This window comes from Hemibagrus wyckioides, linkage group LG09 (genome assembly GCF_019097595.1).
Source record: "Hemibagrus wyckioides isolate EC202008001 linkage group LG09, SWU_Hwy_1.0, whole genome shotgun sequence".
In the NCBI taxonomy this organism is placed as follows: domain Eukaryota; kingdom Metazoa; phylum Chordata; class Actinopteri; order Siluriformes; family Bagridae; genus Hemibagrus; species Hemibagrus wyckioides.
In genome coordinates this window covers 20772719-20788219 of record NC_080718.1, presented here as the reverse complement: position 1 = coordinate 20788219, position 15501 = coordinate 20772719, and the positions used below count along the sequence as shown (strand labels likewise).

The 15501-nt window shown below is 38.4% G+C and overlaps 1 protein-coding gene across 1 annotated transcript in view; it reads right to left on the bottom strand.

Moving 5' to 3' along the window:
- Positions 1-4367: 4367 nt before the first annotated feature.
- Positions 4368-15501, bottom strand: part of LOC131359248 (latent-transforming growth factor beta-binding protein 2-like) — a 109555-nt gene continuing 98421 nt past the window's right edge. The window contains exons 26-35 of the mRNA XM_058398951.1: positions 12047-12172; positions 11770-11919; positions 10787-10990; positions 10577-10663; positions 9621-9749; positions 9211-9351; positions 8801-8974; positions 8387-8674; positions 8084-8233; positions 4368-6149 (exon numbers count right to left, since the gene is read on the bottom strand). Of these exons, the coding sequence (XP_058254934.1) occupies positions 5974-6149; positions 8084-8233; positions 8387-8674; positions 8801-8974; positions 9211-9351; positions 9621-9749; positions 10577-10663; positions 10787-10990; positions 11770-11919; positions 12047-12172 (1625 nt within the window). The 3' untranslated portion in view covers positions 4368-5973. The remainder of the gene's footprint in view (positions 6150-8083; positions 8234-8386; positions 8675-8800; positions 8975-9210; positions 9352-9620; positions 9750-10576; positions 10664-10786; positions 10991-11769; positions 11920-12046; positions 12173-15501) is intronic.

Here is a 15501-nt window from a genome sequence, read left to right as displayed (position 1 = left end):
TTTGTTACCGTATCTTTTGTAAATTCTGTGTAACACTACATTACGTCTAGTTCTAAGTGACCAACATCTCAAGCCGCAGTGTGCCGTATACTCCCCTGTGTGCTGTGTGACAAAATCAACTTCCTTTAACACTATCATTCCCTTCTGTTCCTTTTCCAACATGGGGTCAAGGAGCAGGCATTGGTGTGTGGGAAATTTCTGGCCGAGAGTCACTGAGACGCTTTAATTTGAACAAACGAACAGCAGTTTTTCCTGCAGATGTGCTTAGTGTTCACCTGGGGATACTTTTATCTCTGTTTTCATCTCAAAACATCACATTTTATTTTTTTTTATCTCAGTCAATTCACATCTAATACACCTTTTCTATAATTCAGCTCCAGGTTTAGGGCTTTTTTATGGGGTTGTTACATTATTAAATAATATACAGCATCTTTTCACTGGCATACATGTGAGTGAAATTAATTCACACCTGTACCTCCTGGAAAGTCTTTTTATTTTGTTGTTTGCTCGTCATTTAGTGCTGTGAAATTTTTGTGCCTTTTATAAAATGTTGTGTCACCAAATGCAAATGCACAGGTGATTGTAAATGTTTAGTTTTGTTTGCCTCATGGAAACATTTGCACACATTTGTTAACTGAAAAATGAAGTCCACTGTGTGAAAAAGTAAAATCAGGCAAATGGGTACATATTCTGTCTGGCCAAATACGAGCTGAGGTGTTTTCACATGCTTAATTTCAAATATGTGTAATTTAGCTGAAATAATACATATAAAATGTGAATTTTGAACATGCATTGGGTGAGTTAAAAATAAGAGCGATCTTCAATAGCCATCGCTAGCAGTGCTTGGTATGATTTTTGCTTTGGCTATCAAACAAGAGAGATGCAGGCGATAATATAATTTTGATGTGAAACCTTTTGTTACAGGTTCTTAAGAGGCAGGCAAAAACCCGTACATTTAATGGAATCCACTGGTGATTACTGAGATCACTGAGAATCAGGATTTCAAGAATCATCCTGAGGTCAGGGGTCAATTCTGATTCTATGAATTCAGATAATTAACATGACCATTGCATGAATCAGCTCAAAATTCTAAATTAGTAGGGAGACCTAATATTCAGATACACCCAAAATGGAGAATTTTGTTCGTATGAATAAGATTTTCATTAGTAAATCTGTCAGCTTTTTTTGCCAATGTTATGAAAGTTTCTTGTTTTTTTTTACATCAGGACCTCAAATTAACTGATTCAGGTTCATAATTGCAGTGCATTTCCAGTAAACGTTCAGCTTCTTGGATGATGAGGCATGTAGCACATTCTGAGTTTCCACTACAAATCAAACAAACACAACATTTCAACTGTGCAATATCGACATAATACACAAGGTGGCTGTAAATCAAGGATTTTGGCTCGATGGCATGCTGCTTGAGCTTAGACATGGAGCAGAGCACACTTTGATCATTTATTCCCAATTCTGATTCACAGGAACTAATGTAAGAGCATTACTGTCAGCACCCCTGATTGGCTGAACACATGATGAGAAGCATTCTTGAGAGACATCCAAGAGAGTGTATCATGGACAAATTCTGGAAAAGTGATTGAGGGAGAGTGCACTGAAATACACGCAACCTTTGCCTTAGGCACATCCTCTTAGGATGTTGGATGTCTAAGGAATTTGGAACTAATGTTTTTGATTTTATGTCTTTAAGGTTTTACATGATCCAAGTCTCACTCTTCTCTACTCTGTATTTGTGGCTAGAGGTTACAGAAGATAAATCATCTTAAAATCATTTCTAATACAGGCAGTTTTGCCCTTGAAGTTAAATGTCATGTTTTTTACACTGTTGCCTGTGCCAAACTCCTAATCCTCCAAACCCTCATAGCTTTTTTAAACAGAAAATCAGTGCTCTGCGTGTCAGGCATGTGGGAACATAGCAGTCCTTCAGTATAGCCGATTCCATGTCAAGCATTAGTTTAGCTCACTCTTTTGCTTTGTATGTACTTGTACTTAAAAGTACATGGCATGTGTTATGATTGGCCACGCCCTCTCTGTTTCCTCAGAGAGCCCATACTAGTACAATAGTATTGCCACAGGCAATACTAGTCAATCAGCAAAAGTCAGAGAACACCATAGGACCATGGCATAGGACACACAGTCTCATAAGCCTTGTCCATTGAAGACTCAAAACGCCATAGTTACCCCAGTCTGGTGGACCATTGGGTCTCTCAAGTGGGGCATCAGGTCCATATTCATAGCCTGATGGCTGTCCAAGCCTATGTTAGATAGATTACAGAATCACTATATGGAGACGCATTATATAAACACACACCAGATGAATCTTCAGGGCATAAGGCACACTGTGACCCCCCAAGCAACACCACAAAGACAGTAGCACTGCATTTAGGTCAGGGATGTCCAATCGTATCTGCAAAGGGCCAGTGTCGGTGCAGGTTTTCATTCCAGCCAAGCAGAAGCCACACCTGAGTCTATTAAAAGCCAAGATTAACCAGGTGGACTCAGGTGTGGCTCCTGCATGATTGGTATGAAAACCGGCACCCACACCAGCCCCTTGCAGATAAGATTGGACATCCCTGTTTTAGGTAGTCCTAAATACCAAGCATGTGATTAATTCCCAAGAAACCACTTGAAACCAATGCAGATGTCTGTATCAGTGTAAAGCATATGAAAAGACATTTGCACAAAACAGCAATGCTCCATAAAATTTTCATTTCAGGAAAATGAATACCTGTTTTTTTCCCCCTCACAAGACAATCAGCAGCACAGCACAATCAATTGAGGCTCACCCTCTGTGCTGTTGGCAGAGACACAGCGAAAATAAATGTGTGCAGAAGCAGTTAAAGTTCACACACTCTCCATGTTCACACAGATTGTCCTCCTTACATTCATCATCTGAGGCGCATGTGTATTCCAAATTCATAACCAGACATGCATGTTCAATCTACAATGCACTATAGCTTAATGGTTCCATTTAATGTGTCATTGAAGCATGGGGAAGAAGAGGCTTTTATTTATCACATATACATTATGGCACAGTGAAATTCTTTTTTTTTTCCATATCAGCTTAGAATGTTGACATCAGGGCACCGGGTCAGTGATGATTAACCATGGAGCAGATAGGGTTAAGGGCCCAACTGTGGCATCTTTGCAGTTCTGGGGCTCAAATCCTCAACATTCTGATATACTTGTAGATTATGATTTAAAAATAAATTCACAGGAAGTGTGACTGTGTGATTTCAATGAATTTCTATAGAGTGTAATTTATACTTACACTCCGACCCAAAGTTTTAGGTGCTTCTAATGTTTCTTTAACGAGACTTTAATGTTGTGGTTGTGGATTGAAATCCTGCTTAAATTGGAAGGATAAATGTCACCTCTTATTTTCTGTGGAGAAAAAGCTTCATAAACATGTCTGGTGTGAATTTCCTGTGACATCATTGGGCACACAGGCAACAACTTCATAAATTTTTGTAAATAGAGTACTGAACAGCATAGTGGAAAATACAGAATTGCATTGCAGAATACTTAACATACATCTCACACTCACTTGTACCTTGGGAGAAGGTAGAAAGAGTAAAGTTAAAGCTAAAGAGAAGTGAATTGATATTTAAAGCTAATTATCAATTTAAATCCTACAAATATATCTACAAAGTGATCAGAATATATCCATGTAAAAAATATGCAGACTATGGTCTTAAGAACACCAGACATTTCTCCTAGTACAAAGAGGACAACCCTCCCAGTTTGGTATTCTGCAATTATGTGAGAAAATTATCCAAATGATGACTCTGGACTCAGACGTTACTCAGTTAATAGTAAGACAAATAATATTGTTAAACATCTCAAGGGTCAGTACTAAAGCCATGTCAGTGTAACAGCTGTGCTGAGAATAATCCACCACTCATGAAATATCAGATTAGGGCTGGGTATGTGGTGTTTTGTTTCCACTGGGTGCCATAAGGGTGCCAATGGGGTGTCGTGAGAATAAGAATGTGCATAAGAAAAGTATGTGCTACAGTCAGCAACTGTATTCATTATAATATTCATTCTCAGGTCCACCAAGCTGCTTCTACTGGGCCTCTGAGCAAGGCCCTTAACCCTCATTTGTATAAAATGCGATTAATTGTAAGTCGCTCTGGATAAGGGCGTCTAGCAAATGCTGTAAATATAAATACACAAAGGACATCTACTGTATATGGTTGGTATAGGTAATTTACTGGAGGTAGGTAAGTCACAATGTACAGTAACTATGCTTTGTAATTTATTGTGTTTTATAGATTGTTTGTGAACGTAAGCCTGATCTTGGATTTTTAGAAGTTATATATATATAAAAAATCACAAAATACACAACATTATTTTCAGACTTTATTGTCCGGAAACAACTACAGTCAGAGGTAATCAAATGGAATGAACAAAACAGGGTGGACCACCAAAAAAAGGGCTCATTCCTACAGCCTACTCATAACCATCTTCATAGGTTTAAAATTGCCTTCCAAAATACCAAAAATTAACGATGATGGAAACTTCATTTCAATGCATAAACTGAGCACTGGTTGCACAGTGTCCACTGAGAATGGTAGTGAGTACAGACACACATATCATGCCTCTTCCTTTTTGGAGAAATGATTCCTATCAAGTGATGTTGGTACATATAGCCAAATTTAAGCAAAAAAAACCCCAAAACAAACAATTATGCTGTGTGTGATAGTTTTTGCGAGCATGGTTTGGATCCAGCTATTTAGTTAGTCAGTGTGAAGAGTCACTGCACATCAATACAGCATGATTCTGATGGATCACCTTTATTCTACACTGAAACATTTCTATCCTTATCAGAGCCTGATGTTAAACAGTGCTCTGTCCCAACACCAATAAAAAAATATCTTTCGGAAAAATGTTCACCTATCACAGTTCATGTAGAATCTGTGCCATGTGGTTCATTGAAGCTGTTCTGGTGGCTGGTTGTGGCTTAACACCCTACTTATTACATTTTCTTTTTCTATAATAATCTGTTTTTCTGTAATATTCAGGCTTGGGCATACCCTCTGCTATAATCCAAGTAGTAAAATGTTTAATGTGTTATAGTATACATGTCATATTGCTTAACAGCAGGACAGAATATTTTGTTTAAAAGTGGTTTGCGTTGTCTTTAAGGCAGCTTTAAATCTGTTGAAATGTCTAGCCAGCAATAATGGATGCAAGTATTTCAGTTCAAAGTAGACTATGTAATTATCAAGCAAATGTGACACACATTAACGTGTTGCTGAACTCGGTGTTCACTGGATTGAAGGCACCACATAACGTTAGTTAAAAAGTGCAGTCATTCCATAAAATAACATTTCATAGTCTGCTCCACAGGGCAGGATACATACACTTTATCTGATACAGTGTAAACCTTTTTTTTTTTCCATACATAAAAGATAGTGCTACAAAAACATTTGTACAGAAATCTATAAATCTACAGGGTTAATCAGATTTTTTTGTACTTTTTTTTGTATCTATTTTTGGTCAAACAAAATATTGTGTGTACTGAATGAGTTTATTAGAATATATAACAAACCAAATTAAATACATAGTACTAGATCTGTACAAAAAATCCCAAACCCCGTCAATGAAGCCTTCACCCACAATCCTGAGCTGGAATGACCTCCAATAACAAATTAGGTGTATAAATTCAAAATAAAGTACATTTCCTCACCCTTTGAGTAACATTCAGAATGCTGTGCAAATCACTTTGTGCATGAGAACCAATCAAAAAGCGAGTCACTTCACACGTCCTGCTCGAACTTGAACTTGTTTTCTTTAAAAATCACTTTTTATGTACAAGACTGAATGGGCTTTGTGTGTAACTGTGTGTGTTCATGTTTGGAGCTCAGCTGGCTCGGCTTCACTGATGCAGGTTTAGTGTCAGTCCTTTAGAGAAGTGATGGAGGGAAGAGAGAGAGAGAGAGAGAGAGAGTATCAGTTTCCCATAGTTTGGGTAACAGAGGCATTGTCTTCTGGGATACACTCGTGGGGTTTAGAAGAAGCCAAAAATCCTGGCAGACAAGTGCATTTGTATGATCCCTCTGTATTGGAACACACTCCGTTCTTACACAGCTCCACTTTGTCACTGATATCCTCACATTCATTTATATCTGGAAGAGGGAGAGGTGACAGAAGAGAGACAGGTTGAATGTGAGAGGTGTGTAGATTAAATATTACTTGACTGAAAGAAAACTGGATATGGATAGTAAAAGGACTGGAACAGGAATAAGATTTGTAACTAATACGAATTGAGTCTTGAACTGGCACACTACCACACACTGATGCACCAGTCTGATCAGAGATATTGAAGCAGCCCACAACTGATGGAAGAGTAGAACTTAATTGGCATCTCAGGTGTGAATATGCAGTGATATTTCATTCGAAACCAAATTTACTGAGGTCAGTGAGAGATCTCTCAGTATTTCATTATTTCATCATTTTCAGAAACACTCAAAATGGAGAAGACATGGGGTCATATTCATATGAAATATAAGAATACTCCATAGACTTTTATCAATAAATCTGTCAGCTTTTTTTTTTTTTTTTTTGCCGGCGTTTTAAAATTCCTGTTTTTCACATCAGGAACTGATTCAGATTAATAATTGAAGTGAGCTTTTAGTAAATGTTCAGCTTCTTGGATGATGAGGCATGTAGCACGTTCTATTTCCACTACAAATCAAACAAACAGAACTGTGAAATATTGACATACTACACAAGGTGGCTGTAAATCAAGGATTTTGGCTCGATGGGTGTGCTGCTTGAGCTTAGACATGGAACAGAGCACACTTTGATCATTTATTCCCAATTCTGATTCACAGGAACTAATGTAAGAGCATTACTGTCAGCACCCCTGATTGGCTGAACACATGATGAGAAGCATTCTTGAGAGACATCCAAGAGAGTGTATCATGGACAAATTCTGGAAAAGTGATTGAGGGAGAGTGCACTGAAATACACGCAACCTTTGCCTTAGGCACATCCTTTTAGAATACTATGGATTCTTTTTTTAAGATTTTACTTGATCCAAGTCTGACTCTTCATTTCTCTCTACTCATGGCTAGAGGTTATAGAAAATAAACCTTCATCAAAGCCTTTATAAAGGCAGTTTTGTCATTGAAGATAAATGTCATGTTTTATACTGCTGTTTGTGCCAATATCCTAATCCTCCAAACCCTCATAGCAATAGAAAATCAGCATCTGTGTGTCAGGTGTTTGGGAATATAGCAGTGCTTCAGTGTGCTGCATAGTTAATTTCACATCAAGGGTTAGGTTTGAGTTATTTTCTTTTGCTTTGTATCAGTGTGTATATACATAACATTTAACCTTCAAGAGTTCTGGTGCTGAACTGTAATGGAGAAAGATAATAATCTTTATTTTTATAGCACTTTTCTGTTTGGGTCTAGATGGCTGTAAATATAAAAAGGTCAAACGAAGTAAAATGTTGATATAATCTACAATCATTCATGAAATCACTATAAAACATATGCGAGGTGGCCTGGGAAAACTTTCTGTGACTGAATTCAGTCAGCCAAAACAGATACAAATTGTTTTTGGCAAGACACTTTAACTTTAAGCAAGAATAAATATATTTCAGCAGAACAGCATTAAAATATTTTTAGTCTTAATTCATTTTAATCTTCAGGTTGTGTAAGAAATCGGTTTAACAAATGCAGTTCTAAAAACAGGCTAAAGATGTCTATAACCTTCCTAGCAAGTGTGAATGTTTTCTTTCACTTTGTCCCTTTGTGAAAATGCACATACGCAGTTAAATTGCTTACCAAAACTAAGGTCTTGATCATTAATTAAAACTGATAACAATGTGATCAGTGTGAGTTTAGACTATTTCACGGAAAAATCAGTTATATTGTACAATATGACAAATGTAAATATTAATCAATCCGAACAAAAGAAATTCTCTTTATATGTGAACATTTCCAGTTCCCTAATTCAATTCCAATCTCTGACATTCATTTTAAGGTCTGATATTTATGTATGCATATATTTTAACTAGGTTATTAAATGGAGAGAGAAGAAAAGGATTTACCAATACACGCCATCTTGCTTAAGTTTAGTTCATAGCCATCGAAGCAATCACAAGTGTAGCCCTCTCGCACACGGACACATCGGCCATTTTCACAGCCATTCAAGATGCCGCATTCTTCTGCCTGCAGACCCTCAAATCCTGCGCTATGATCTGAAATAAAAATAGCAGGCAGCATGGAATCACAGACACTTTCACACTGTGATTATGAAAAGCTTGCGCTTGTATAAAATAATACTAAAAGGCAATAAATGTGATTAGTTCTTCATGCACTATTATGTTTATCCTAAGGAAGAATGAAGCTACCTCCGAAAGGGGTAATTTGACGGGGTGGCTGGTGCTCTCTGACTCTGGGCACATGTACTCGTCCTTCCTCTCTAGAGCCGTAGTCATTTGAGCGATCAGTAAAGATGGAACCACTCAAAGGTCCTTCTGCTCCATAGAAGGTCTCACCTCCCAAAATGCCATAGTTACTCCAGTATGGTGAACCATTGGGTCCCTCATGTGGGGAGTCAGGGCCATATTCAAAGCCTGGTTGCTCCCGTAGGCTGTCTGAGCCTCTGTTCTGCAGGTTACACAATACGGCAAAATCCTCTGTGTGGAGACACATCACATTTTTGGTTAGTTGTATGCCTTTACTTTAGACAGTCTGGGTTCTATAGTGTAAGCTTAATGTTTCCATAAACATGTGTATAGCTAGAAATATGTATAAAAACTCACCGGATGATTTTTCAGGGCAGAAGGCACACTGTGACCCCCAGGCAACACCATAGAGACAGCAACACTCAGTGTAGGTAGTCGAAATACCAAGCATGGGATTAATGCATGTGGTATCAGGTTTAAGTTCCTGCCAGCAGATGTCTGTGTGAATGTAATCCTCATCAAGGAAAGAACCTATAGGCAGAAAGAGATGAAAGTACAATGGGTATCTATATAAATTCAGGATGTATCAGCTATAACATTAAAACTATGGACAGGTAATATGAATAACATTATGTGAGATCATTTCATTATACTTATGATAGGTGATATAACATATAATCAAAGTTATGTACTACACATGTCAGTGGTTTTTATGTTAGTGCTGATTGGTGTATATATTTGAATATATTTGTATGCATTAGTATTACCCTCTGTGCTGTTGGCAGAGATGCAGCGACGCTGTGTGCTATCCAGGATCAGTGGAGGAGTGCAGAAGCAGTTATAGGAGCCTGGTGTGTTCACACACTCTCCATTTTCACACGGATTGTCCTCCTTACATTCATCATCATCTGAGGCACATGTGCAGAGTACATGCTTATACCAAATACATAACTGTGACTGTTCAATCTACAATGCAGGACCAGCACAACAGCATACTATTTTTTTTATATATATATATATATATATATATAAAACGTGGCATGTCAGTGGGGCAGTGGATAAAGAGATCCTTCATCTTTTTTTGGTTAATCTCCAAAGCAGTGGAAATCTTAACATATTAATACACATCGTTTTATTTGTTTGTTTGTTTTTAACAGCATGAATTTAAATGACTTACCAACACACTCCATTCGGAAGTTGTCATAGTAATATCCGCTGTGACAGTAGCAGTTGTACGAGGCGTAGACGTTTGCACAATAACCATTTTTACAAATTTCCGGGCCAAACATCTCACACTCATCTGCATCTGTGGATAAGAGTTGATATGTCATTCAAAACATACTATAAAATCTCTTCAGTCTAATTGATCAAATCTATATACACATATGATAAAATATGTACAATATAACCTTAAGTAAACCAGGCATTACTTCTAGAAAAAAATAGTAAAAGATTCACTGTTTATATTCTGTAATTATAAATTACTCTGGCCTTCCAAGATGGCTGTAGTTGTCTCACCATTAATAATAATTCATTAATAATAAAGACAATCACAGATAACTCTTGGGGGTCAGTGCCAGAACCACATCGGTGTCAGCACTTCCACCGGTGCAGTTTTTTGTGATTTCTTTGGTTGAATACATGGCCAAGAATACATGATAACAACAAGTTAGTTTACGTTGACTGTAATATGAATTAATAAGAACATCCTCATCATGACCATGGCCCGGTTTTGAGTCTGTTTTGTCTCAGATAGTCTTGACCATGAGTCTCCAACAAATGTTATCTTAAAATAATAAGCTTCTCTTTAGCTTCTTCACTGCAGTCTGATCCTTGAAGCAATGCCTTTGTCTGTAATACAGTGAATTTTTCCAATGGAACCAAAACAATTACACCTTGATGTCCAACAGCACCAATGGAGATACATCTAAGATAGAACTTTGGCAAATATTGTAGGTAAGCAGAAAATGGGCCTTGAGTTCCTGAACATTTGAATAGCATCCTGTGAATCTTTTCTACAATATTAAAAAAATTATCCTGGTCATGCCAGGATACTAATATTGACACTGTTAAGAAAGCCAAGAACTTTGTATTCAATAAGTTCAACAGAAAGCACTGCAGATGAAAAAGTACCTCTAGTCAGGAGCTGACTGATGCCTTGGACTGAGGTGATGATGGGGAGGATGCCAGCACCATGAGGACACAGCTCAGAATATTCCTCTGAGAATATATACACATTAGAAATGACTTCCAGAAGACACATTCATATCCACCAATCAGGTATATTTAAAGCGAAGGACTGTGGTCAATAAAAACCCACCCAAATACATGGTTCTACTCTACCTTGTCCGTTTTGTGGGCACGGGTGAATGTTGCAGTTGTCTCCCCAGCCTGCTCCCACAGTGCAGCAGCATTCCTGCTTGGTGACATTTCTGGAGAGCACATTTTCACAGAAATTGGCACCGTTTAGGTTGTAGTAGCAATCCTTCCTCTGTTCGTCATCTGAGGCACCATGGGGAACAGCAGGGGGGTCATGTCCTGTGGAGTCTGATATGATTCCCACATTGAACACATAAAAAAAACACCAGTTAGAAAGCTAAAAGACAGAGGGACACTAAAAATAGACCGTACTCTGTTATTCCATGTATTAAACTTGGGTTTAAACTAAAATGTCTGAAATATAAAAATGCAGTTGCTCTCTAGGCTTGATTGAGCTCAGCGGTGTCACAGGAAACTGGAATCATTGCTCACTCAGTGCTGTAATATTTACTGGATATTTCAAACACAGCCTGAATGACCTGATCAGAGTTCTGGCCATATTTACACAACAGAATTAACAAGTGACAGAGCCAACAATCTGTATCTTGTTTTTTCATCGACTGATTGAAATATCAAGAGATTTAGAACATTTTGAGTTTTTTAATCAAATCCTCTAACGTTATCTATTTGACAGGCAAATTTCACACCGCAAGATAAAGTTACTCTAAAGTCTTTTCCAAATTGCATAGCTGGTCAGTAATCTGCTTATGCTCAAGACGGCTAGTTGTTGAAAAAATGTTTCCACATATGAAGTGCCAACAGCTCACCCTAAAGCAGAATTAACTTGACTGAAACTTGGCTTTAAGCTACACCTCTGCTGCATGCACAATATGGAATATCGAATCAAGTAAAAGAACCTGGACACACAATTTGTTCTGCGTGTAACTGAGATTTATAGGAATATTGAAATTACAAATTGTGTTCACCTGTTGTCGAGCCATTGGAGCCACTTTTGTTACACACCACGTAAAAATGGTTTGTGTGCATGTGTTTTTATGTTTCTGTACCTGGTATGATCATGTGGCGGGCTTTGCACTGTGTGGTACTGGGGTCAAATTCCTCATCATCAGTGGGGCAGAGGCACAGGAAGCTTCCTTCTACATTCTCACAATGAGCCTCACCACACAACTCACTACTCATTTCACATTCATCTGCATCTGTACACACACACACACACACACACACACAGACACACAAACACAGATTTGTATTTGTAACACAGTTCAATTAGTTAAACACCTTCTCGTGTTAACAGAGTTAATTAAGAATTTTCTACTTCCATACCAACGCAATCTGTGCCCTCGGGTGTACTGATATATCCTTGGTCACAATGGCAATAATAGGAGCCGGGGGTGTTTTCACAGAAGCCATGCTTGCCGCAGATCATCTCGTCATCACACTCGTCAATATCTAAACAGAAAAATTATATAACAGTCAGACACATAAAACTGACAATAAACATTATTAGAATCTTATTTTCTTGTCTTGGGTGTTTTAATGTTGTTGTTGTTTTTTAAATCTACTCAGATTTCATAATCCAATACTTCTACAACTCCTCGGATTTTCTACCAAGTGCAATAATAACAGTGTGTAGAGCTATTAGATAAATATTTAAAGGCCTGTATGGGCAGTCAAACTATAAAGAATCACTATACCAATTACGATTAAACATGCTATACACCAGCCAGTTAACAGTTTATGATGTTGCGCCATTGTTCATCAGACAAGACTGAAGGAGTAGGAGAAAAGCATGAGTCATAAATTAGATGAACTGTGATGCTCTTGTTTTGGTCTTGTATGCTCAGTGGGTGCAGCAGTCCAATATGAGTCTGGGAAGCTTCACCCTGGAGCATGAAAACTGAGGAGTGATCATCACGCAACAGAGCCAGGGGGGTCAGATTATGTAACTGTTATGCAACAGTGTAAATCCTTTAGCCTTTGCTTTGGGAACTTTCTTAATATTTTAAAAAGAGAACAATATTGAAACCTTGCTTGGTTTAATAAGTCATCTAAACCAGAGCTGGTTTTCATATCAACTATTACAGGCTTGTGTTTGTTCGTGTGGAGATGACGTTCGTCTGGCTTCTACGAACAACATGACGTGATCGCAGAACAAATGGGAGCCGTAATGCAGGCTTCGCATGCCGTGTCGTGCACATGGCAGCTGGGTGAACTCCTTTGATATATACACAAGCCTGTGACTGCTCATTACACACAATGTGTTCCCTGCAAACAATCTTTTTCTAGCACTTGTGGCATTTATCATGATTTTTTAATAGTACCACCTGCAACACTGGAGCAATACGACTAATGTGTAAGAGAATGCAAGCCTGTAAGGTGCTTTTGTCTTTGCTAAACCTTTGTAATCATCACCTCTGTGGCCTTTACTTTGTAAAATCAGCCATGGGATAACACTGACCGTATTTCATCCGTTACTATTTCACTCATGCCAGAGGTTTGGATGCCTTTTGCCAAAAAGCAACACAAAGTTGGCACACAGGTTACGCAGCTGTACAATATGATTAATATAGTCATACATCATAGCCATGCTGTATGAACATTGAGGAGACACCTCAGTTCTGTGTGTATAGCTTTCCATCATACTAACTAACATGGACCTGGTGGAGGGTTAAACCTCAGCTATCGCCTAATGAAAGAAAAAGTTCGCATGCACACTCTGTTTAGATATTTTTGATCAAAAACTAGATCTAAGTAAAGGATTAAAGCAAATGTTTCCTAAAAAGCACAGGCAGTCTGAGACAGTCACGAGAGACAGACTCCCACCAAGCAGCACTATCCTGCGGTTGGACTGAAGGGACAGAAGCCAAACAGCTGGAAAACAATCAGACACTGAAGTGGACAGGGAATACTCCACCGCAGCCAAAACTACTCCAGCCTTAATAAGGCTACAATAAAGAGTGAATGTGATATTGTAGTGTTCTTGTTATTTTATCTGAAGTTGCACATGCATGTCCTGATCCACTGTGCAAACTCACTCAAACACACATAGATTCACACCACAGTGCCATAATAAACCCACAGTCTGCTCTAATCCTCAGCGTGGGTTGAGAGAAACTCTAGCCCATAACTGAAGAAATGTCTTTTATGTCTCTCTGTAATACATTTCCTTTTGTGTTAAAGGCTTAAGTGGGCTTTTGAACAGCAATGCTAGTGGTCTGACCAGCTGTGAAACCCCAGGAGAAGGTAACAGGAGAGCCCACTTGCTACATCATATTTGTTTAAGCCATTTTTTCATCTCTTTTGAGAGATGACAAAAGCAGGACTTCCCCTCCTTTAAGCTAGAGAGTAGAGCCAACCTATCAGATATCATGTCAGGACAGTTATAAGTGCCAAAATGACTGGTTACTCGCTGACGTGAGGAACAAATATAGCAAGAAAACAAGGACTCATTGAGTGCAGGCAAGATTTTGTGTAATGACTCCATGAAATTTGGTTTTTCCATTACCAAATTTATTAAGGAGGCAATGAAACAGGGCTGAGCAATTTACTGCACTCTCACTTTTGGGATTGAATTCAAGCAGTCCTAGTTCTTGTGATGCAAAAATCATATAAATGTATAAACATTCTTTTACTTGAAGCAAGATGGCTTCCTCCTTAAAATTAGACATGGCTTGAACATGAATTTAATCCTTTTTTTAAAACTTATCGACACACACACACACACACACACACACACACACTCTCTCTCTCTCTCTCTCTCTCTCTCTCTCTGATGACTCCTATTGTCAAACATAGCCAAAAATATCCAAGCATCTCCCGTCTTCCAAATTCTTAAAGAAACAATCAAATTATGTAGCCTGGTCATTATACACAGGTGATGATTTTTTTGTAAGTGGAAGAATAAGTTCATTAAGTAACTGGAACGTCTGGAAGCCGCTCATCCATTTCTTTATAAGGATGATGGAAGCACCTTGCAGGCATTTCCAAGATGAAGTGGAAACAAGTGGGCTTTGTCTAGAGGTCTGTGTTGGAGACCTGGCCTCTGTAGCTCAGAACACAAGGTGGCCTATGGGTAAATGCCTGAGCTGTTATTTAATGTGGCTTTCACAGGCTGGCCAAGGTGAGAGCTGTCTGCCAATTACGACCTCTCTGACAACCACAAATACCCAGTAGTGCTGCAGAGCAATCCAGAATCTAATGCTGATGCTTAGATGGAGCTTTTAATGCTCATTCTTTAGAATATGCACTGTCAAAAATGACTAATGAGCAGTTACAAAATCCCACCAAAGTAGTGGTATGTGTCTGGGAGGAACACATCCGGAAAGACTTGGTCATTAATCAGGTTCTAGCTGTCTTGACTCCCAACATAATACAGCCAATGCACAGGCTTTGGTGCAAGCGTTGAAGTGCTCGGTGTATCAGTTAATTTCTTTTTTAAAGGCCAAGAAAGGAACTAATATGCACTGAAAAAGAAACAAACCTTTAAAGTCAAACAGGATTTGGAAATGTTATGTGCCGATATTCACACACTCAGGTTCATTCTCACTGGAGCATTTTTAGAGTTAAATGTTCGGTACAGGGAATAGATGTGTTTTGATGAGATTTTGACTAATATGTAATAGCAGTGCAGTAATGATTGCCTTAATATTTCATTATATTAATACGTCATCATTTGAGGCAAGAACTTGGCCCTCGTTAAAAGCAGCACTTTAGGAGAAACCATGCGAAAGCCACAGTACACTTGGTTCAAAGTTAAGGAAAAGTCTCAAAACCGCTAA